At 34.7% G+C, this 25,394-nt stretch overlaps 2 protein-coding genes across 2 annotated transcripts; one reads left to right on the top strand and one right to left on the bottom strand.

Moving 5' to 3' along the window:
• Positions 1-5,935: 5,935 nt before the first annotated feature.
• LOC142336924 (uncharacterized) lies at positions 5,936-16,735 on the top strand. The gene is made up of 2 exons (XM_075385909.1): positions 5,936-7,144; positions 16,292-16,735. Exons 1-2 carry the CDS (start codon positions 7,093-7,095, stop codon positions 16,570-16,572), a joined length of 333 nt encoding a protein of 110 aa, XP_075242024.1. The 5' UTR covers positions 5,936-7,092; the 3' UTR covers positions 16,573-16,735.
• A 3,081-nt stretch (positions 16,736-19,816) lies between these two features.
• On the bottom strand, positions 19,817-24,944 carry LOC142336923 (polyprenol dehydrogenase-like). Its single transcript, XM_075385908.1, has 3 exons — positions 24,644-24,944; positions 20,544-21,152; positions 19,817-20,159 (listed from the first exon to the last, which is right to left on the bottom strand). Exons 1-3 carry the CDS (start codon positions 24,810-24,812, stop codon positions 19,897-19,899), a joined length of 1,041 nt encoding a protein of 346 aa, XP_075242023.1. The 5' UTR covers positions 24,813-24,944; the 3' UTR covers positions 19,817-19,896.
• Between the last annotated feature and the right edge of the window lie 450 nt (positions 24,945-25,394).

Genomic DNA, 25,394 nt, shown 5'->3' with positions numbered 1-25,394 from the left:
TCTCAATCAATGTCTCTCCAACTATCTGAACGATTTCCCCACTCCAAAAACGGCACCTGTAGAGCAACGGAAACCTGAGCCAAGTGAAGTAAACCAGCGTGAAAATATCAAGGGCTTGCAATTTCCTGACATACCGGAAGTTAACAAAAAGGATGGAAGAAAACATTTCGATCCCGACTCCGCCGAAATTGAAGTACTTAAACTTCTCGAAGTAAAATGTGAAAAACCAGAGATCAAACAACTGGGAAGTTTTTCTGAGGATATAAGAAAGGATCAAACATTACTTATGAAAATGGAGCACGCTCGGGAAATGATCTGGGACTGTCTTCCAATTCCTTGTTCTAATCGTCCGAATACGATAACCATCTGTTGCATATCAAAGACTAAACGATATCCTGGAGAAAATTTTGGAATGTAAGTTCATTTACCGAATTAACTTATCTCCATGAGCCAATCCAGAAAGGTCGAATACGACGTTTTTGAACAAAATGCTCAAAGCACTCAGAAACCTCTAATCTGGGAGGCCTGGCACTCAAGTCAGCGAAAAAGTTTTGAAACAGGAAAGTGTTGTGAAACTTTTTATTCAGGAAGATGAGAGTTCATTTGAGCCGGAGATTCTCAATCGGCTGAAAATTCAATTGAGCCTACCCTCAAAAATACAAAAGAAACAGAGTAGCCACAATCAATCAATTGTATACATTTCAGCCAGCAGGAAATTGAAAACTGTTTTCAAAAAGCTTGATGCAAACGAAGTCAAGGTTGTTGAAAATGTAATAAAAGTTATTTTGAAGAATCTCGCCTCCTCACTCATCAATTCTTCTGACATACTATTTAATACGCGTGCCAATACAACCAATTTTTCTCCTTCTGGAAGCTGGCTTAAATGTCATCAATCCGCAAAAACGGCAATAAACCGGAAACATCAAACTACCGACCGATAAGTCTCCTCAATGCAGTATCAAAAGTGATGGAAATTGATAGTTATTCGAATAGCAAGTGATGTAATCAGAAAATATTGATGATAGTCAATAAGGTTTTCACTCAAAGTGCTCCATAGCATTACAAACGATCACATTTTTATATTTCATTTACAAGAATATAGAAAAATCGATCGCGTTTTTCTGGATACGGTTAAAAGTGCAGAATTTCAAAGCGCTTTTGATAAAGTGCAGCACTATCGACACTGCTGGAAACTCTGCTGTTTGGCATTAAAGAAAAACTGTTAGCATTATGATCTGATTTTTTTCATCTAACAGAAAACAAGGTGTTAAAGCAGCAGATGATGTTTCTGACTGTCTTTAGTAAATCAAGATGGGTATCTCCGTGCTCAATGTTGGGCCCATTTTTGTTTATCATTTTCATCGATGACACTGAAGAAATACTCACAGACAAATATTTTGGATACGGTGACGACTATTATTTTTATCTAAACAAGTCTTTTTAATCTTTATACGGATGTTAAAAATCAGAAATCTGGTGTAATAACAACTAAACGAGCCTAATTCTAGATAAACCTCGTCAACTGGCTTTTAAGAAATGCAGCCCCTACTGCGTTTGCTTTGCGCCTATCCTTGTCTAAGGATTGCAAGTCTGTAACGGAAACAAAAGCGATCTCCAACTCATCCAAAAAGATCCATACAGAGCCACGAAAAAAACTTTGCCGTTAACAGAATTAAGTTACAAAGATAGATCGACACATTTAAAATTGCTACCTTTAACGCTCTACAACGAACTTCATGACGTTTTAATTTAAGCAAAAATTAAAAACATTAATTTTGATCAAAATCCTGGAGACAGAAGTTCTCAAGGAATCCTCGACACAACGAGCCGATAAAACTTTTTTCTTGTTCCGAAAAGAAAATTTTTAAACGCAAAAACAGCTTCTGGTATCTTTTGACTATGGTCGTCTGGACCCGGTTGGGGGATTGGCGTTGTCGTCTTTGGTTCTTCAGTTCCTTGGGTTTTGTTGGTTCAAAAAAGAGGTCCTTGTTTCAATTTCTTTATTTTTTATTTTTCTTTAGCCACGTGCACCTTTGTTTAGCTTGTTTTTGCTGATTATGATTTAAACTTGTCTAAGAATTAGAGTTTACTGCATTTAAGCGGTTGAAATATACTCGAGAATTATCACATTGATAGCATTATCGGGGCCTATCTAACCTGCCGGGGTTGGTTTTGAGAAAATTTGAGCAAGTTCAACGGCTGGCCGAGTTAAGAAGCCTAAACCAGTTTTCAATTCACATGACCTAGCAGTTTTGTCGGGGCCGGTGAACGTCCTTGTCACGCATCCCAGGGGCCATATTCATCTTGGGGTCCACTCTTCCAAAACCCAAATGAGGTCGTTTACTTCCATTTTAGCACTAGGCTTTGTCCACTTTTTCCTGGTGTTCAGGTTTGGAATGTACTCTTTTAGAAGTCTTTTCCAGGTTGATTCGAGTCGTTGTTGCACTTCTGTCCACGTCTTGGTCTAAAGTGTGGGAATCTCTTTGAAGAGACACGCTAGGACATTGGGAATCGCTCTGCTGTTCAGAATGTGGTCGGGTGTGAGTGGGTCCTGGTCTTGTTTGCCAGTTCTAAGGTGTGTATATCCAAAAAGTTTAACAAAAAATTTTTTCGACAATAATTTGAAAAAAAAGTTCAGCGAAACCGATCACTATTCATGGCGCATCAGCTGTTTCTGCATAAACTGCAACGACTTCAAAAAATACTTGAGTTCAGTTAGATAAATAATCTAAAACGGATCATCTGAATTCCTTAGAATTATCCTAAAATGTGAATTATTATCAATATTCTTATATTCAGACCACTGCTGACAGAAACTCTGGATCATTGGATCCACTGATAATTAATTGTATTCTTCCAAGAGTCAAAGTTTATCAGCCCTTTTAATCAAAATTTCCATATCAAAAGACTGTTGAGTTATTTATTATTACTTATGTTCATTTCTCTTTCGTCCTCTATATCATCAGAATATTACAGATAAATTTTCATTGAAATTGTTCTTTCTCATTTATTTTTCAAACTGTGATGTATTTTATGTTAACTTTAACTGTAGTGTAACTTTAGTTAGAATTTTAAGTGATTTATCATTTTCTACTGAAGTCTCTACTTGAGCTAGCTCTAGCCATCAAATGATTCACTGAAAATATCAACAACTTTTGTTGGCTTCTTCAAATTCAACCCTCTATCATTGCGTAGGTAATCCACAAAACAATCTAGCTTCCTGTTGAAGTGGTTTCCCGTTAGATGTTTGTTCTCAGTGTATATAGGGGTCCTTTAAGATGGAAGACGCTTTTTATCCTTAAAAAGAGGGATATATTCTGCAGCGTCCCCGGTGTCTTTTATGACCTCCAATTTCTGTTAATGTCTTAGAATTTAACGTCAGTTTTTCAAAGGACGCACAAAATGGGGACGCGGGTCCAGAACTTAAAGCCCACCTAGATGGAATAGGAGAAAAAGCATAATAGATACGCGAAACCTAAAACTTGTTCAGGAAGGCATTAGGAGCACACAATAGAACGTTTCCGTTGCAATTATTTATGTAATCTGAATATCTGAATCACATGGGCACCACAAGAATTGAACAAGGGATATTAATTTCGGCCGTTTTTATGAAGATCAAGGTTTCAACAACGAAATTGGTTTAATGAACGGACCAAATCAATTACATTGATGATGACCCAGTTTTAGTTTAGGTTATTCTGCCTACTGAACGTGCAAGTGTTATGTCTGACACCACTTGTTTTTTGAAAGGTCGGCTTGAATGACTATCTAAATTTGTTAAGCGGAGTTCAGCTCGATAAATAGATCGATAACTTGAATTCAGATCGATAAATAATCTAAAACGGATCATCTGACATCCTTGGTATTATCCTAAAATGTGAATTATTATCAATTTTATAATATTCAGGGCACTGAAACTCTGGATCATTGGATCCACTGATAATTATTTTTTTTTCCAAGAGTCAAAGTTTATCAGCCCTTTTAGTCAAAATTTCCGTATCAAAAGACTGTTGAGTTATTATTGATTATGTTCATTTCCCTTTCGTCCTCTTTCGTCCTCTTTCTCTCTTTCTCTTTCGTCCTGCACGATTCAAGCTCTGCCAAATTTCTTAAAATACACCCTGTTGTGTTGCTTGTTCCATTTTGACTCAAAAAATGGAATATGTAATTGCTCAGTTTATCTTTAGAATTCCTGCAACCTCCAGACATTCTTCATTCTCATTTAAAATGACCTCGCTCGCATTTTTTGCTTTTTTTGCAACAGAAATTTATTTTGTCTGATTAAATGAGGTTCTTTTAAAGTTTTTTTTTCCATTTGAACTGGATTTAAACTTCACATGAAGACCAAGTGCGGTGTAGTATGAAGTTAATAAAATTATTTTTCAATTTGTCATACACTATGGTACCGAAAACCTACGTACTCCTAAAAAAATATAAAAAGCGCAAAAAAATCAAATAGAAAAAAAAATTGAATTCGAAACAGTAGTATGGTAACGATTAAATTCGACTTTAGGTTTTTAATCTATTGAACGTTTTTATTACAATTTTTGGACAACATCAGTGTCAATATTGTTCCAAACGTCCGGCAGTTTTTGTTCTAAATCTTTGCAAAATATTGTGTTTTTGTAACAACTGCTTCAGAATCACTGACACACCTTCAAATGGATTTACATCCGGACAAAATGCGGGTCATTTAATTACATCCTTTCTCTTGTAAAAAAATGCAGACAATGACAATCTCCTGAAACTTCATTTTTTTGCCATAATTATAAAGAGAGTAGAGCTTTTAGCTGGTTTGGAAAGCTGGTTTGGTTTCTTACAAGCATGTTCTGTGCGTCTGAATGTTTTGCACCACAAATCAGTTGTAATTAAATTTCCAAACTCAGCCATTTTTTGTCGAGAATTGTTAATTCTTATCTTCGAAGAACTCGCAAAACGACGGGTCGCTGGAGATACCTTGAACCTGTTACTTTTTATTTGTTTGCACGCTCTTCACTAGATCTTGATTTTAATCTGAGTTGCTTTTGTATGATGTCCATGATTATCGTACTTTCTGATTGGCGACAACTTGGCAAGCAGCAAATAAACACAGAAGCTTAAACATGTTTGCTGCGTAAGCTGCGAAAATGGGATTGAAATCTCGTTTGCAACATCAAAATGGCAGGCTTTTTTTCAGGCCTCAGCGCAAATGAAATTCACTCAGAAAAATAATGCTTAAAGGGCACAAACAGTTGTGTAGATAGATTTTGATATTGTAGTGTAATTAGATTTGTTCGGACGAAGACTTTGGATCCCATGAAAATGAGTGGAAATGTGGAATTTTTACAATTGTAACTAGATGTAAGAACGAATATTGAAAACATGTCTGCAAACATCTTTGATATACTATTATAGATAGAAAGTAGCCATGGCCTATTTTGACACGCCCAAGCATTTTATTTAATTCCTGCTAGTGTTCTGAAGCATGTTTTCAAAATCACTTTAACCATACGTGCCTCAATCTTTGTTGTACTATTTGCGGGACTATTTCATTACCCTTTCCCCAATTTTTGCTCAAGGTCAGGATTTTATTTTTTCCATTCTTTGTTACCTTGCCACTATTTTTTGATGCCTTCTTTTCTCAAATGACAAACTATTGTTGAATTTTTCCAACGGCTTTGCACTGTTTTTTTTTGCCCCTTCACGACCTTTTCAATTAGCTCTTTTCTTTTTTTTTCAACTTGCTCAAAGAAAAGAACTCGCAACGTTGGATATGTACGCAAGTATTAGCTATAACCAGTTATAAACGTTATTTTCAGACAGAACCAATAATAGCTTTTATACCGTATAATGACAGACTTGTGCTAATAAATAGCAGATTTGTCTAAAATTAAAACCAGTTGCGAGCCATTTGATTACAGTATGGTCGTTATGTGCTTTAAAACTCTTCAAGCTGTAAATCACCCCCAAAATTTACAGTGACCACTGAATGAAAGACTAAATTGAAATTTGTTCGGACTTACGCACAAATCTCTTTCAGAACTGAATTGCAGTTTATAAAAACGTTGCTACCAGATTTAAGTTTTGATTAGGTTTATAAATTATCTGCGGTAATAAAACTCAAGCTATGGTTTGGATTAAACCCTGCTGAAATCTTCTGAAACTTTGTAGAAACTATTCCACACTTTTATTGTTATTTATTTCTATAAGATTGTTTTGAGAAAACTGTTTGAATTGTCTTGGACTAGAGAATAATTTAAAGCTCTTAATGGTTACTGCTTTTGCAAACAGAGCTTTGTGTTAATTTCGGAGTATATCGAACTTAAAGCTGGAGAACTTATAACGCTGGGCTTAACTTTACCAACTTTGGGCCAACTTTTTCTCACAAATGTTTATCCTACTTGTATAAATTTGTCGGACAATATTTTGTTCTCCGCAATACTGTTGTTATATCTGTATACTTATAGGGGAATTTTGGGGAAATCGGAGAAACTCTGCGTAATAAACCAATAACAAGCTCTTCTGGAACCGCTGCGGGAGATTTGGTTCTTTTTCTGGTTCTGGTTCTGGCTCTCTTTCTGGCTCTGGTCCGAGCCGAGGTTTTACATGAAGTGAGTTGTGGTGACGCCGTTGAGAAATTTGGATATTTTGACTTGTTTTCGGATAATAATCACTCATACAGTTACTATTAATCCCTCAACAGTACATGTCGAGCTTAGTCTAGAACAACTAGCGCCCCGTTGTTACCTTATAAAGAAGGAACATTAAAACGTTCAAATCTCAATGCCCAGCTAATACGTCAGAATATCAGAAAATAGTTCCTTTGATTCTAAAAATACTCTTTGTTATTTGGTGGTCCAGTCAAAGTTTAGTAACATTGCAAGACAACCGGCCTGCACTAAGTCTAAACAGACAACTGTTACTAGCTAGCCACTTTCTTGCCTATGAGAGATTAAGATCACTTGCTTCGTTTAACTTGGGTTTAAACAATCTTTGCTCTAGCCAGTGACGTATTTGTTCAAGCGGCGATTTTAAAGGGTCGTTAAATTTGTGAGTCACTTTGCGATCAAATTGTTTCGAGAGAATATAAATTTTGCGTTTTACTGCTTCATTATGAGTTCTGTCCCGGATAAGAGTTGTACTGTATGTGGGAACAAAATAACAGGTGGGTTAATTTTTAATCTTCTCTGATCAAAATTTATTACCTTTGTTATATCTTGATGGAGAGGTATATCTCGCCATTTCATGTTAACCACTCAACTATTTAATCTTCTTCCCAAAAATGTTTCTTTGAGATTAGAAACCATGATTACGAAGAGATATTTTCAACTAACTTTAAAATTCTGGACTGTTTTAGAAATTTACAACAATTCTATTTCATTTAGAAGCATTACTTGTTAACTTGCCTAAAATTGCTTGTACTTTTTTCTACCAGTTTTTGGGCAAAATAAAGTGCCATGTTGTTAATTGATGTGATTTCCAGACACATTATTCACTGTTTTTGAACTCGTACAGTGAATATCTGTCTAAAGCTTCCTCATAAATTCTTGGCCGATATTTGGGATTATTACAGAATTTTTTATGCTCGAGTATTTTTGAAAATCGGATTCGTTCTTTTTTCATCATAGTTATTAACCTTGTGTCATGTAACAGAAATGAAATGTAGTCAACTGATAAATACTTTTATAAAAGTCTGATGAAGCATTACTATTCGCGGTTTAAAAGAAGACAAATGACGTATTAGCATTTCAAATTATGGTGGCTGTCGTACAGAAATCGCAGTAGAGAGTGTTTCGCTAGGCGATTTACCAAACAAGATCGAACTAGTTTTCGAGTGCTTTTGCGGTGTGATTCCACTATTAAATTTGAATTTAGCGAATTACTCTTTTCTAGTATCACTTTTTGACGGTATTTGCCTTGCGAATTGCAGCGTGTGTTTTTTATCTGTTATTTCGCTTAGCGAAAAAATACTGAAATTTACTATTTGGAATTGAGCGTTCCGCGGAATGAAATTCAAATTAAAGAGACTCAACTGAAAATTGAATTACGATTAACGAGAATGACAAATGAAATAATACTTAAATTTGACCAGCAATTTGATCACACAACATTGCAACTGTAAAAGGAAATTTTGCGTTAAAACAAAATTAACAGACGACATGATCAGACATCAATCACAACTCTTGAGTAAACAAATATAAAAGTATGAACAAGAGGATTTGATCTTCCAAATTTAAAATGAACAAAATTAAGAATGAAGTAACTATAATTGAAATAAATTAAGATTAAAAAAAATTTAAGAGGTTTATCGACGCAATTGATTTCATCAATTGTACACCTATATCACAGTGGCTGCCAGGATAATACGGCTCCGCAATTGGATCTTATTATTGGACTAAGCAATTTTGAAAAAATTGTAGGTTTAAGTTAATAGAATTAAATTATATTACTTGTGGCGAGACAAAGTCATAAAATTTGGTCGTCAACTTTTCCCCAATATCTGATCTAAGATTTCATTTTTCTTTTTGAAATGTTCGCATAAAATTTAAAAAGCCAAGAGACCTTGTAATTCTTTTGAAATTGACACAAACAAAACAAACAAAAACTTTTTTGAAGTCCTTACCTACACCCCTTGGCGTCTCCCTACAGCAATTATCAGGCTTTTAGCGGTTTGAGTTTGAAAATATCGCTCCTCGAATCTTTGTCTCCTTGAATTTCTTCGTTTGGTACTTTACACAGTTTTAGTTGTGCCCATTTGTTAGAAGGTATTATAAATTATAAATTTTTGCCAATTTCGACGCAGGGGTTACAATTAGCCGTTTTGGAAAGTATGTCCCGATGCATGAACGGCCACCATGCGTGGACCGCCATGTCTGTAATCCCCAACTTCCAGGATGTGTGGCGTGAACTGCTTCTAAGTATGCATCCTTTATGGAGTTGGCGATGGCGATCCGATCGTCGACGCGTACGCAGCCGTTCTTGACATGAAGATCCTTCCAAAAGCTGTGTATATAAGGACTGATCTGGCGGCAACGGTCCTTGTTATCTGGGATCACACAATCCCGTACTTCTTTGAGAATTGCATCTTTGGAATTCAAGCTGGCCATGAGTGTGCTGGAGAAAATTTTTGAAAGGGCAAAATTGAAAGCGTCTTTATGTAGGTCATCACTTGATGGTGTTGTCAAAGTAGTTGTTTCAGTAACTGGTGTCGAAGGTGTGGTTGGTGCTGATGGGGCTGTAAATGGGCCTGCTTTGTCGGCGAAACGAACTTTTGATGGGTAGAATGTTTTATTTGCAAAAGTTTTTCCTCATCGGATTGAGACATCATTAAAACGTTTTGAAAACTATCAGAAACTCTTTTAAAATTTTTGGAATGTTGTTGCGACTGATTGGTAGGGCTATTCAAGGCAAAAAGCGAGTGAGGAATGTTTGTAATCTCAATTTTGTTAGTGGAATGAGAGTTATTTGGTGCTACTTTGCTAATTGTGTTGCTAAAATTCGTAATTTCAGAATATTCTCGATTTTGCGGTGCAATTTCGCTGCATAATTGGCCACTGAAATGTGTTTTATTTGAGATCGGTTTTATAAGCGGATTTCGCGCCGCAAATTCAGTATAATTTTCCGCATTCAATAGAAATTGTTTCTCACTTTGTTTAATAGCGTCTAAATTGGCAACAATAAATTGCTCATCATAAGTGGAGATATTAACAGTTTTTTGCTGAGGTTCTCGAGAAATATAATACACTAAGTCCATTTTTGTACCAGGAAGATTATCTACCGAAAAATCAAATGGTAAAAGTCGATCAACCCAACGTGTAAGACGACTATTATAAGATTTATTAGCTTTGTTCTCTCTCATTTTTGACAATAATGCGCTGTGATCCGTTATAACAGTAAATATTTTAACATAGAGATAGTATTTGAAATGTTCTATTGAGCAAACTACGCCCAATAATTCCAATTCGTTAATAATATAGTGATCTTCAGCTGAATTCAAGAAGCGTCAGGCGAAAGCTACAGTATGCCAACCGTCCGGCGTTCGTTGCTTTAACGCACAACCCAAACTTTTTCGAGGTGCGTCGCACTTTATCCGTGTTTCAAGATCCGGATTAAAATGTTTGATTTCTGTCGATTCAGCGATTTTCGTTTTAATCAATTTGAAGTTTTGTTCGTGCTCATCTGTCCAAACAAATTTAGTGTTTTTCCTTAATAACGGCTTGAGTTGGTGACACATTTGAGTTAAATTTGGTATGAACTTGCTTAAATGATGCACAGATTCCATAAAAGATCGTAACTTTTTTAGATTAGAGGGCGAAGATAATTGGTGAATTGCATCAGTTTTATTTGATAATGGTGTTATGCCAGATTGAGTAATCGGATGCCCAAGCCATTCAATTTCATCTTTTGCGAATTCGCATTTAGCCAGATTAATTCAAAGATTTTTCATGATCAAATTTAATTAAACATTTTTGTACGAGATCGAGATAATGTTCGATTCTAACTGTACTCAATATTAAAATATCATCAAGAAAACAATGTATTGTTTGGACCGGCAAGCGTACAATCGATAGCTTTCTGAATTTTGGCGCGCATATCCGTTAGCCGATAGAAACTTGTTTTATAGCGGTAAGTGCCTGTCAAACCGCCGCTGACAATATTGAAGTTACAATGGCGGTCCGTATCAGTATGCAGATTAAGTTGGCTGTAAGCGTACTGCAATTCTAATGTTGTAAAGTAGGCCGTCCCTTGCGGCGCGTTTGACAGTGTTTGTGAGATAGTTTGTATTAGCGAATCGATATTTTGAATTTGGTATTTATATTTATGAATTGCTTTAATCAGAATTTTTGAATCTAGAGCTATTTTTGATTGATTTGTCATTTTTGACTGTAATAATATTTGGGGAAATGAAATACTGGTCAGAACAGTTTGATAAATTTCCAATATGTTCCTCGTTTAACAATTTTTCCAGTTCGTTTTTACTTTCGGTTGAAGGTGAATTGGTACATTTCTCCCTTTTTGATGGGTGACACGATAATTTCGATGAAATTTTGAGTTGACAGTATGATTTTTTGATTTAACAATTCTCAAAATTAGTCCCGAAAATTCTTTGGGTAGTGATCGTTTTAAAACGGAAGTTGTTTCAACTGTTTTTTTCCTTCGTTTTTTGGGCAAGGCTTTCGTGAAATACTTATTCCCAATTGATCGAATAAATAACGTCCAAGAATAGGTCGAAAACCACCTGCATCTACTGTTACTTTTGTTTTAGGAAATTTCCAATCATTACATCTAACTGGCGTTTTCAAAGTTGCTAATGTTTCGACGATATCGTTAGAGAAAGATTTAAGTTCTACTTGTTTTTTCTCTGACCATTGTGCTTCTATACAGTTAAACATTATCTGTGACATATTTATAATAGTGCACCCACTACCAGAATCGAGAAGCAAATGAAAATCCGTATTTCCATTCGTTATGGTTATGTTTTGCAGAGCGATTGAGAATGTATTAAAAGTTTCCACCATTGCAACATAGTAATCGTCCGATGAGTCATATTCAGAATTACACTGTTCGTTGTAATTTATGAAATTTACGTTTTGACTTTCTAGTTGTTCTGTAGTTTCAGAATTTTCAACATTAATAATGCGAGTATCTTGTCGATATTTTTTTGAATTCTTCAATTTTTTTTCCGACATATCTTTGCAAAATGATTGAGCAGACCACAATGATTACATTTCTTACCCATAGCAAGACAAACCTGTCGATGTGTTGGAGTCCAATTTTGGCCACAACCTCTACATAGACCAATTGCTGCTCAATTGAATGTGTTTCTGCTTGACTGGTTTGTTCGAACATTCGCGCCGCGAAATCGACTCAATTGTTTTTTTTTTGCATTGATTGTGTTGATGTTGATGTTGTTGTTGTTGGAAGATATCCGTTGCCGGTTTTGATGAGCCATATCCATATTGATTGCGATACTCAGAGCTCTTTCAGGGTCTACTGTATCTCGAAAGAGTTCTCGCTGTATGTCATCATCCATCATATTTGTGATGAAAATGTCTCTGATGATCACTTCCTCTCGATTTTCGAAATCACAGTTTTCTGCTAGATCTTTAAGAATGCTGTAATTTTGCTCTACCGTCTCACCCTTCTTTTGTTTTCTCGAAAAGAAGACGTAGCAACCAAAAGTGATGTTCCTTGGTTGAATGAAAGCTATTTCCATCATTTCCCGAAGTTTGAGAGTCGAGAGATCTTAGATATTATCATGGGAAAATTTCTGAGTCAAAAGACTTCGTCCTTCCGTTTCAATGCTGAGGTAAAGAAGGGAAATGCATATCTTTTCACAAGGGGTCTTTGGTGTTTCACCACACAAAATGCCTGCTTCTGTGATTATCTGACATTTCAACTCCCATTGAAATTTTAGCTGATTGTTACGGATTTGACGATCTCGTTCTGTTTGTTAAGTTGCACCCTCGATAGCCATTTCATATTTTGGTTCCGCTGGTAGGCGTACATGAGTCAGTTTCGGTTGCAGTAGGGTATCCAACGTTATGTTTTCTTTTGCGAGAACTGCTAGCTTCACTTGGATCTGCCACTTTTCCCATCGTATTGGTGGGTCGGACGTAGCACGTTCCCAAAAGGGTTCGATTGAAAGAGGTGTTTTGCGTGATTTGAGGGCTGGCTGCGCCATGTCGTACAGAAATCCATTTCTGTAGTAGAGAGTGTTTTGCTAGGCGATTTACCAAATTAGATTGAACTAGCATAAGAGTGCTTTCGGGAAGCGATTCTACTATTAGATTTGAATTTAGCGAACTAAACTTTTCTATTATCACTTTTCGACGGTATTCGCCTTGCGAATGCAGCGTGTGCTTCTTATCTGTTATTTCGCTTAGCGAAATAATACTGAATTTTTCTATTTGGAATTGAGCGTTCCGAGGACCGTAATTCGAATTAAAAACATTCAACTGAAAATTGAATTACGATTAAGGAGAATGACAAATGAAATAATACTTAAATTTGACCAGCAATTTGATCACACAACATTGCAACTGTAAAAGGAAATTTTGCGTTAAAACAAAAGTAACAGACGACATGATCAGACATCAATCACAACTCTTGAGTAAACAAATTTAAAATTATGAACAAGAGGATTTGATCTTCCAAATTTAGAATGAACAAAATTTAGAATGAAATAACTATATTTGAAATAAATTGAGATTAAAAAAATTTAAGAGGTTTATCGACGCAATTGATTTCATCAATTGTACACCTATATCACAGTGGCTGCCAGGATAATACGGCTCCGCAATTGGATCTTTTATTGAACTAAGCAATTTTGAAAAAAATGTAGGTTTAGGTTAATCGAATTAAATTATATTACTTGTGGCGAGACAAAGTCATAAATTTTGGTCGTCAACTTTTCCCCAATATCTGATCTAAGTTTTCATTTTTCTTTTTGAAATGTTCGCATAAAATTTAAAAAGCCAAGAGACCTTGTAATTCTTTTGAAATTGACACAAACAAAACAAACAGAAAGTTTTTCGAAGTCCTTACCTACACCCCTTGGCGTCTCCCTACATCAATTATCAGGCTTTTAGAGGTTTGAGTTTGAGAATTTCGCTCCTCATCTACGTTATCATCGCTACCATCAAAATATTTTCTGGGTTTAATGACAATTTACCCTATTCCATTTTACTCAATGCCATTTTACCCAATGCCATTTACCCAATCCGCCATTTTAGCCAATGCCAACTAACCGCATGCTCTTTGATATTTTCGTTCAATTATCCGATGTTCGTTTGAGATAATTCCATATCAAGTCCCACGGGACATTTAATTATATATTCGGCTAAATAGTCGTTCTGGTAAAAAACAATTAGGCAAAATGGACTAGGGTAAATTGTCCTGACACCAATTTTCTGGCAACTCAAAAACATAATGAGGGTTACAAAGATGCAGCAATGTAATGGGGATATAATAAGTGAAAGGTGACCGCGTTTGATTGCAAACTGTGTTGCCTGGAATTTCGACATCTCTGATAGTGTAAAAAAATCTTTTGAGAAATTTTTGCGACAAACGGTTTACTGTTTGCTCTAATAAACCAATGTTTATATGCCATATTTTTATTATTTTTGTGAAGGTGGAATTTAATTACTTTTGCTTCAATGAACATAACTTTCAATAGTAAACAAGTAAATATGGTTTACGTACAACTATGCCGACGTAATACTGTGCCGACCTTTAGGGGTGCCGAAGTGGAACTGATTTTAATAGCGCCGAAACTGCCAATAATAATTAATCATCAAATAAATGCTAGCGGAATTTATTTTCAAAGCAAACAGGGCACGCTGATCAGTAGTTCGGCTGTGAGAGATTCATGTAAAGTCCCACGGGCCTCTGAGGCGTGGCCATGGTTTAAATATTTATCGGGAGAAAAATTGGATAAAATTTCGGCACTCTTATAATCAGCACTCTTATACGTCGGCATTGTTTTACGTCACCACAGCTATGTTTTTAATAATTAAAAGTGTTGTTTCCACGGACTATAATCCGTCAGTTTTGAATATCGATGAGTTTTGTTTTGAAGCTTGTTTTGAAGTACCTTTCTCAGTCAAATTTGAGTTAAGCAATAATTTAACAGTTATTTGTAAACAGATATTTTCGTCTTTCTTGTGGTTTTTTTAATCACCTTCTACTATCACCATTTCTAATAATATTTAATTAGATATATCTCCAAACTAGTGATTATATCCCGTTACTATAGCATCAAATTTATTTTTCCTGAGAACTTAAAATATTCCTTCAGGTTGCAATGCAATGCCAGGCAATAATATGTTTGAAATGTTAATCAGCTAAGACCAGTTTTTGAGAGCTTACACATGCCATTTGCTCGTGTTAATGCAGGACGTTTTCAACTATATCTAAAGCAAACTAATGTGTAGACGATGGGTGATGCTGCGTCAAACATAGTAATGTATCTCTTTTTGTTCGAATAATTAGTTGAGATCTGATATTGTTGGATATTGTTGATATTTACGATAAGCTTGAAAATCTGAAAAGTACAACAAAAACATTCAAATCTTTTGAAACGAAATGCGGAAAACTTCGTCTAACTTTTCTGTATTTGTGCACTTCTACAAGAATCTTGCAAATCCAATATCTTCCAGATGTTAACCAATTGATATAATAGGATTATCACAAAAATGTGTGGATACCTATTTTCTTCATTTTTCTCTAAAACAATTTTGTTCACTCTAAGTCACTGATTATTAATTTGCAGTTTTTATGAAGTTGAAACATTTTTAAGGAGCCACATTTTTGCGCCGTTTTAAAAAACAATTGGTTTAAAGTGAGGTCTGTTTTTGACCTCTGTTTTAAATTTGTCCAGTGTTTACAAATTAGTTTAAAAGAACGCATTATGAGGCTTTAGGACTATGTATCTGTCTAAGAGAGACACTCCAAATTTTTTAAACTGCTTTTGGGAGATTGAGTTAACAAAATTTGATCAAATTTTTCGATTTTTCATCTAAAGGAAATATATATATATATATTTATATATATATATATATATATATATATATATATATATATATATAAATATATATATATATATATATATATATATATAATTTTTATATAGTAGTTTTATATAATTTTTAGCTACTTGTCAAAAATCCCTTCGAGGTAATTCAGTCTCTTTCTTGGTTTTCTTAAGTTGTTATTCCATCAATTATAACACAATTATTATCTCGCTTATTTTTCAAGGCACTAATTTTAGTTTATTCAAAGCACTAATTTTTGTTACTTATTGGTATAAAACAAGCTGATTGGTTGATATTCTCTTGAAGAGATTGCCAGACCAAATTTAAGCTTCAAAAATCAAAAGAAACAATAAGCTTGAATTAGTCGCAATATAGTCTCAGGTAAGTCAGTAGTTTGTATCAGCACTTCAGGTGTGCTGTTTTTGTACCTTATCATATTCAGAAATTTTTGTCGCCTTGCTTGCCTAGTCAAATGTACAGGTACGTAAATGAGGCTCACTGAGAACATTTTTAATTTTCTATTCAATTCTTACTTTTTGAAGAGCCTTCCTGAGAAATAGTTATATAATAGTCTGAAATCAGCAGTACATTTTCGTTTATGAAAATTGTAAAGCTATATAGTCCTATTATGCTGTGTTTGCAGGAAAAATTGTAAAAAAATTTTAAAGACGGATCTAAATTTTGTCACTAAACCGATTAGAAATAGTTAGAACACGAAGTGTGATGTTCCCTTTCCATTTCTCGTTTACTTGTTTGTTTGTTTTGTTGTTGTTTAGAAACGAAATGGGAAGTGCAGAGGTATGATGATGTGCAGCACAGATACCACATCGACTGTTGCAACTGTGTCAAGTGTGGCAGGAACATGTACCAACTCAGGATCATGAGTGACCCAGATGGGAGCCCTACTGGACCCTCATGCTACGACTGCTCCATACCATCCATAGTTACCAACACCAATACTACCAACACTACCCCTACCACTACAAGTAGTACCCCCAATACAACACCCAGCTCTACCCCCACTTATAGTCCTGGATCATCCACCACCGGACAATGACATCCATGGATACTGGAATAATCACTAGATCGGGGCAATGAGAAGGGAGCGTTACAAAAAAGTGAGAATTGGAGCCGAATCTTTACGACTTTTAATTTGCTTCATGATTGGCGGCTTTCACATTGAATTGACGTTGCTTAAAAATTTGTGTGTTGTGTTAAAATGGGATTGTAGTAAACCATTAAGCAAAAATATAACACGTGCGTATGGGGGCACAACCCTAGACGAACTGGGACGGTTATCTGCTAAGATCTTTCAAGATTCTTGCGAAAAACAGTTATCTGCTAAGATCTTGTACGAGCCTTGCAAATAACGGTTATCTGGTAAGAAGCAAGATTGCAACGGTTATCTGGTAAGACACTTACAAGATCCTTACCAGATAAGCGTTTCATCTTTTTTGGTTAAAACGCCCATGCCTGGCAATAGTCTACGGTCAACAGAGTTAACGGTTATCTGCTAAGAATCTTGCGAGATTATCGGTTATCTGGTAAGAGGCTTGCAAGATCTTAGCAGATAAACGTCCCAATTTGACTAGGGAAACGGAAAAGATCCTTAAAATGCTTCATTTTGAAATGTTAAGAAGATGTTTGACATCTGACAGCGGCTGACATTTGATTGTAGCCAGAATCATTAGCAGGACGAGCACAATTATGCCACATCCGTGAGTGATTTTAAATTCGACTGTTCCAAAGTTGAAAACAAATTGTTGAAACTGCTTTAATTAACCCAATTGTATTCTGATGTCTAGAACGCCGCCAATTTGAAGCACTTTTCAGTTGATTTAGATTTAATCATATGAGTTTGCATGCTATTTTGATAACTTTTGTACAGAAAATTTTTAATTTTTGATTTTCAATAAATTAATATTTGCATTATGTTGTATTTTTTGTTCCGATCCCACTTTGCTGTTGGGTAGGAATTATATGCTCAACTGGATTTTTTTTCTACAGGTAATTTTCGGCGATCGACATATTTGACGTAGAAAGACATGAGTTGTTTCATTACAAAACCTAGTAAGATTACAATGTTTAAATAAGAATTTTGTTTAGATCATATCATCTCCTTGCTTACAACTCTTTTACGTCAATGGCTTTTCAAATTGAACAAGTGATATTGGTATTGCTGGAATAGTAAAGCAAGCAAAAAAACATGTAGTTTCAATGAGTCAAACTCGTTCAAGCTATTTTTAAAGGGCAGAATGAATTTTTTATATTAACAAAAATTCGAATTTTAGAGATTTTTCTGTTTTCACTGCTGTAATTTGACCGCTATTTTCGCTGTTACATACTCCTGATTTGCGACAAATTTTTTTAAACCTGATGCATGTTATCTAATAGGGCACAGAGGCTATTCTTTGAATCGAGCGATTGACAGCAAGTAAAGTTTATGGCTTTCACATTATAGATTTTCAAAACATTTGTCCTTAGATTTTCCTTAGTTTTGTTGCTTTCTAAAATAGATTCATCAAAAATTTCCCTTTGTTCGTTCAAAATTTTATGACAGAAATTATACAAAATTTTATTGCGACAGGATTATTTTATATGATTTCAACCTCATGGTTTCATAAAAATTTGATGAATTTTTTAGTTAAGCTTCTATGTCTAGATTTTTGTTGTCCGACCACTAAGAAGGAGTAACGGATAGTTACTCTGACTCTCAGTAACATAGGGGAACTTTGTCGCGTTTTTAGTTAACCGTTTGTGGTTTTCATGGCTACATTTATCTGTTTTCGTAAGTTTTTATTAAATTTTTGATTTTGTTCTCTGTTTGAGGATCTTCATCTCTTCTTATTTTTAAACCGCATTGAAGACAAGCACAACTGGGTTTGATGACGATGAACATAATTTTTTAATTTATTTTACTGATGTCAGTCGGTAACTTATGGTTCTTGAGACTTGGACACCATACTTTTTCTCATTGCATGTTTCATGTCTTGAATGTTTTATTGTTCACTTATTGTACACAATGTTGCTAAATGTTATTATTGGCAGGACTATTAAGATTTCTAAGCAATGAGATTTCATATTGTTCGAAGCTAATATTTTTTGTTTGTTTTTTGTTGCACTGAGATTGCTTGTATTCTGAATTCGGTTTTTCTTTTTTGTCTTTTTTTTCTATTATTTTTTTTTCTTTTTGACTTGTATAATAGTCTAAAAAAGTGAGAGCTCCAGTTTCCTTCCAAGTAGTTTAAGGTGAATTTGATGACTTTTTATTTATAGTTTCATTTGCTTTTTTGTATTATTGTCCGTTATTCTCAGTTATTACAGATTCATCAGCGTTTAATGTTGAAATGTTGTTTTATTGTCTTCCTGTTTGCATTTTGTAGCTGACATCAGTTAATATGAGACCGTTTTATGTTGTAAAATTTTTACAAACTTCTATGCACATCTTTGTCAAAACCTTCGTTTTGCAAAGTTTCTGGTTTTCTGCGTTTTTCCATTTTTTGGCTGCTTTTTTTCTAAAATTAGTGTTTTGTCTTTGCATTAAATTTTGGGTTTGGGATGAAAAAGTACGATTTTTTTGCGAAAGCTAATACATAATTTGATTTTAAAAAAATGGATTTTTTCCCAGTTTTTTTTGTGTCTGTTCTGCTCACTTTGTGTTGCTCATTATCGAAGGCCGCTGTCACCGTAAAAATTATCAAGATTGGGTTATTTTCGTTGGATGTTAATTTGTGACCTGTACTTTGATAATTATATTCTACTGAGTTGGGTGCCTTGATTTTGGTTTCGACCGTCTGATCACGCGTCGAGAAAACGAGAAACGAGTTTTTTGCTGAATTCTAGCACTCTGCTATCAAACTTGTTTTCTTTTTTTTCCGCATGCTGTATTAGTTTTGGTCAATCTTTTGATAAATTGTTCGAGCGCACACAATAATTTTTTTTAGCGAACGCAAAATTCAAATAGTTTGAATATTGGTTAAGCGAGCTTGATAATTACTAAACCTTGAACATTAGTTGGATTGGGAAATGAATTGAAAAACTTTTCGAAATAAACAAAGTGGCATCTCAGATTTAAAATGAGTGGGAAACAACTTGTTGGTGAAATAGAGGCCATTTTTTAGGAAAATCTTCAAAATTTTTGCGGTTTAGTTGAATGTCTCAATATTCTTTGACTTATTCTTTTGATGAAAAGACTTCAAATACGGCAATATTGTTTACCTTTTCTTTTACTTGCTGATTTTTTTTTGGCATAACCGAACACAAATTTATATCTAAAATCGCACTGCTCGTTTTTTTTAAAATAAAAATTTTTAAATTTAATTGAGAAAATTATATATAATCAAATGGAAAAAGAATTCAAATTTGTTAAGCGTTGTCAAAGTTAAAGCCATTTTTTCAGCAGAATTCTGGTATTGTTATAAAGTACTTCACAATCAACATCAGAATAATGACTGTTTGATTTGTATGACGCCACGCCTTTATACACAAGTCCTCCTTTGTCGCCCTCTTCTGGAGAAAAGAGACATTTGAGAACTACATTGACACCGTCTTCCGGTCTCTTCATTGCAGATTTGACCAGGAGAGGTTTGAGAAGTTTTGACATCCAGGCTGGCCAGTTTGAAGAAAAGTTGGTGTTCAAAAGACCTAAATAAATGCTCCATCATTAGCAAAGAACTGTAATAAAGAAAGGCGTACAATTCAATTATAATAATTGCATGGCACTTTGCATTCGAATAGAATTATAACGGACCGCTAACACAAAGTCGGGTCTTTCCCATTTTAGCCCCCCCCCCCCCCCCAGCTTAGTGGTCAGATAACCTATAGTCCCCCAATCATGGTAATTATACCATAATGGGGGGGGGGGGGGGGGCTATCATTTCATGGGGGGGGGGCTATAATGGGAAAGACCCACAAAGTCTTGTGTACATTAATTACATTTTAAACCTTTTTTTTAAAAAAAATATACGACTGTTGAAGGTTCAGAACTTTGTGAAAAAGTCGAGACCATCTCTTCTAACTTTGACTCACCAGGATTAGCACAGAACATTCTAGACCTCTGCTCCAAGCTCAATGACGTCATGAAATGCTGACAGTACATCTCGATTGCCTTTTTGCTCATCGCGTAAGAGTAGTTCATGTAAAATAAATTATTAAAATTAATATAGTTTTGAAACCAAGATAAACTAACGGCGCCGGGATTAGACACATCAGTTCCGAATAAAGAGCTCATATCAGATGTCGTGTTGATAATTGTAGTTGGATAAGTCTCGCTTAGCAGAAGCTCAGTTAGCAGAAAGTGACCAAGATAATTAGTAGTCATCACTAAGTCAAAACCACTGTTTGATAATCGAGGTTTACTTGTAATTAGTCCAGCGTTGTTTATTAAAATATCAACTTTCGTTTCACTTTCCCTGAAAAATTGAACAAAATTACAAACAGAATCGAAATCACTGATATCAACTTGACATCGGACTACGCGAGTGTTCGTTTCTATTGGATCTGTGTTGTCTGAAATGAATGTTTGTAAGTAAACTGAGGCATCGGTTAGTTTTGTTTGGCTTCTTGACAATATATAAACTGTTGCTCCTCGCTGGATTAGATCAGCGCTGATTGAAAGGCCAAGGCCGTCACTCCCGCCTGAAAATAAATTGAAATTGATAAAAGCACATCTTTCGAAATGGAACGATGAAGAATAGTGTTAAAGACGAATTCAACATAAATACAAGACAATTCCAACTTATATATGATGGCATGCACCAATGGTTGATATCTTAATTATAGTGCCTACCCTTCTAGTAAATTTTGGAATTTTTACAGAAAAGATCATAGATGAGCCACAATCTTACCTTAGAAATCTTAATACTTCCGTGCACGGCTCCGTTGTAAACTTGACAAGAACTTAGTACCGTTTTCTTAAAAAACTTTTACGGCGCGGTACTACGATCTTACCAAGTCTTCCAAGGTCGGTCAACCTTGTTGCATTTCTACATTTTTAGTGCGGATTCAGCTCTGTGCACGGTACATATGTGCACTTTAATAATGGCTATTCATTGTTTACGACAAAAAAAATTTAGCTTTCACCGCAGCCTACATTGGCATCTTTATCTTCGATTCTTACTCTTCCCAGAGTACAATTAAACCTATAACAATTTTTCGCAACTCAAGTGAGGGGTCTTTGGTGTAATGACTGAAGAATAAGTTTTGGCCATTTACATTTGATTGGCATATGAAAAGTTTGTGATTATTTATATAGAAATTTTCTTATCAATTTTCAACATAGATTTTACTTTTTCTGATACCCGAACTTATAAAAAATGAGTGGTCTGAAAGTATTAGTTGAATGCATACTATTGTTAAGAGAACTTCACTCTTCCAACGTAAATAGTTGAAACTTACTTCTGCCTGAAATGCTAATAATACTGAAATTTCACATTTCACGAGAACAATTTTTTGTTTAAACCGATGAAGGAAAATTACTGAAATCCTGTTTTTTGAGTTCAAAAAATTGCAAAGAACCACTATCCATTTTTTTTATAATAGCAAAATGTATCATCAAAATTTTGATTCCTGTTTTGGTTAAAACTGTTGCCCTTTCGTTCCAAAAATTAAAAAAAAAAACGTTTGAAAGCCAATGTCACCTATATGTGTGTCTGTAGTGTTGAGAACTTCTAATTATCATTCTGATTCAGAACTAATCTAAAAATGCATTCTGTTTTCTTCATCCTATTCACAGCAATTCAGAAAACATTGATTTCGAATTCTGCTTTGATTCAAATAGGTTTCAGAATCGATACCTTAACTATTCTGAAAACCCGCTGAATTAGCACTGAAAGTCATCTGGCAAAAACTACGCCAGGTGACGTCTAATCTGATAAGTGCTGATAATACAAAATTATAATATTGACAATGAATTTTTCCAAATTTTTGGAGTTCACAAAAATCAGCTCGTGTAAGGAAGTAATTAATTATTTTTTCATTGATTTTTTTTGTGCCACAAATTCAGTAATTGACGCTTCTAAGTTTTGATTTTTGACGCAAAGCGATCTAAAACAGACATTATCATACTAAATAATTTAGATAATTTTGCACGGGATTCAATGCAATGCGTATTTGAAAACCTATGCTGAGCTTGAAACGAAGAGAACCTAATTACGTACTTTGGAAATACGTGCTTGTTTTGGTCCTACGATCCTCGATAGTAGTGACATTACAAAATGAGCAATAATTTTTGCTGAAGGACTCTCGCAGACACTGGCAAACAAAGTGCAAAACGTTTAGAAAAATCTGAAAATATCACTGATTCCGACTTTGACAATTTTTGTGTTTTTTAATCATTTTTGACAAGATTGCGTTCATTAATATATTTAAAGTTATCAAAAAAATATCATCTTGCTTTTAATAAAAGGAATTTTTTTAATTATCAAGAGAACAAAATTTTAAACAATTGGAAGCTCCAATTTTAGGTTCTCTTAATTCATTGGAACCATAAAAAATGAACACCGCGTTTTTTTGTGTCAATTAATGATCTCAGAATTTTTCTATAACATATCTGTCATATCTATACAATGAAAAAATTTTATTGTTTTCCAACGTTTCGAAATATTAGCTAATGATTTTATAATTCTTTTTATTAACGTTCCAACAAAGCTACAGGAAAAATATAAAATTTTCGAAACCAATCATTAAAAATTTGTTTTCCAGCGTTAGTATAACGGAATCTTTAAAAACTTTTCTAGAGAAATAATTTTATCTGTTTGAAAAACTCCTTGTCTACGTTTCGGAGAAAAACTATTTGTCCCAGTTTGGATTCCACTGCTGAATTTCGCCTAGACGGTCTACATGGTGTCAACGCAAATGAAAACATCAAGCCATGAGTAAAACTGGTTTTTTGATCCTTAGTTTTTTGTTCCCTCGCATTTGGAAAAATTTTCTGAAAAAATTGTTCATATTTGTGCATCCATAAAAATTTATATTGTTAGAGAGAAATTTTTTGTTTGTGGTACGATTTTTTTGTAGTTTTTTGGCTCAGATAGAAAGCGAATAAAAACTTAAGTGTCAATTTTTCCTGAATAAATCAAACTTTGTTTTTCACCGAATTTAAAAAAAAATATTTAAACGATGGAGCAAGGGGAACTTTGCCAAAACTCAATAGTTTTTCAAAAAGAGCAGAATGAATTAGCGAACAGAATGAATGAAAACGAGCAAATGAAAAAAGTGGAGAAATTGATGCAAATGGTTTCAATATGCAATAACGGTAGATATTCAATCACATTAACCAACTCAACTAAAATTTTAATTATTTCTTTCATTTTATTAATTGTATCAATTAAAGAATTGCGTTGTTTTTCAAAGGTTTGGTTGTATAAAACGTTCGCCGATAAAGGCGGTGGGTTTAACCCCTGGGTTGGGGCCCCGTAGAACTTTGCTGATGTAACGTGGTTGTTCATAGCAGCTCATCATGGCCCATGCTCCATTATCAATTACTGTAGGCGCACATAAACCTGGTCAATAAAAAATTTAAAAAAATTATGAAGATTTGATTATTATTATTATCTACCTTGAATAGTAGAAGTTAAATTTTAACCATTAAAATTAATGTTCTCGTGCTCGCTGTTTCTTGCTCCCCCGTTGGGACAATTTGTGCATTCTATTACTTTTTTGTTCTCCTTTACGTGTACGAGACCCCCCCCCCCCCCCACCAACTTGTTCAAGAATATCCGGAATTTGTTCCCGATCAAATTAATATTAATCAACCAAGGGATTTTGTGTTTTTGAGTTTACAATAATCGATCCATCGATGAGATTTTGATTTCTATAATTTCAACTTATCAGTCGATAGAAATTATTTGAACTCCGGTTCTGTTAATGCCCCCCCCCCCCCCCCCAGTACGTTATTCCCCCCCCCCCCCCAGTTACAGAGCACGTGCCATTGATTAGTAAATCATTAAGTAAAAAATATGGCACGTGCGTCTGCAAATAATATGCACCCACTAAGATGGGGGCACAAGCGGAAAAGATCCGAACTCCAACCCAAACCTGGTATACCTAATTTTTGATTTAGTAAATTTAAATTACGGAATCGCAAACAAAAAAAAATATTGATTTTTTTTTCGAAAAAAACTTTTTACCCGTGATTACAGCTGTTTTGCCGTCCAGTCTCTGAGTTGACGTGAATTTGTCAACACGTTTCATGCGTGTCCAGATCTTCCGGAATATAAGAAACTTAATAATTGAGCCACAAATAAACACCAACAGCATCATCAAGATACTTGAATAGTTATCAGTGTCAGCCAACATGCTTTAAATTTTCAACTAAAACCACAAACCGGCCTGGTTAAATTTTCCAAAGCAATAAATGTGTTCCAACGCGTATATATAATAATAAAACAGTGTATTAAATATTTATAACTAGAAATGTGGTTGAGAAAGTTTTTGTTCACACTGCATGAACAGTTTGATGTCTATTCGAATTAACCAAAAATTGTCAATGCTTTTATGTGCCATTTTGTGTGTTTGTTCGTTCGATCTAAGACCAAGTTGTATATTAAGTCGAAGTATATTTTGCAAAAAGCATTTGTTTTTTGAACCAATTTGTTGATCAGACCACCCGAGTTCAAAAAAGAAAATTATGTATGCGGTCAAATTACCATTAACTTTGCTCTGTTGACCTCTGTAAAGCTCTTTAAAAATTTAAGTTTCAAGTTTAATGCTGATTGGACAAAAGTTACAAAGCATATACGCCAAACAAAACATCGTTCTGTCTACCCCGAATGAAAAAGTTTTTTCGTTCCCATTAGCCTCTCCCAGACTGCCACGAATTGGGGTAAAAATAATTATTTTGACCGTAAAAAATCTTGCCTTGTATAGAGATCAATGCGT

The sequence above is a fragment of the Convolutriloba macropyga genome, chromosome 3, assembly GCF_964194025.1.
Source record: "Convolutriloba macropyga chromosome 3, txConMacr16.3, whole genome shotgun sequence".
Classification (NCBI taxonomy): Eukaryota; Metazoa; Xenacoelomorpha; order Acoela; family Convolutidae; genus Convolutriloba; species Convolutriloba macropyga.
Note: the sequence above shows the minus strand (reverse complement) of the source record. Positions and strands in the feature narration are given on the sequence as shown.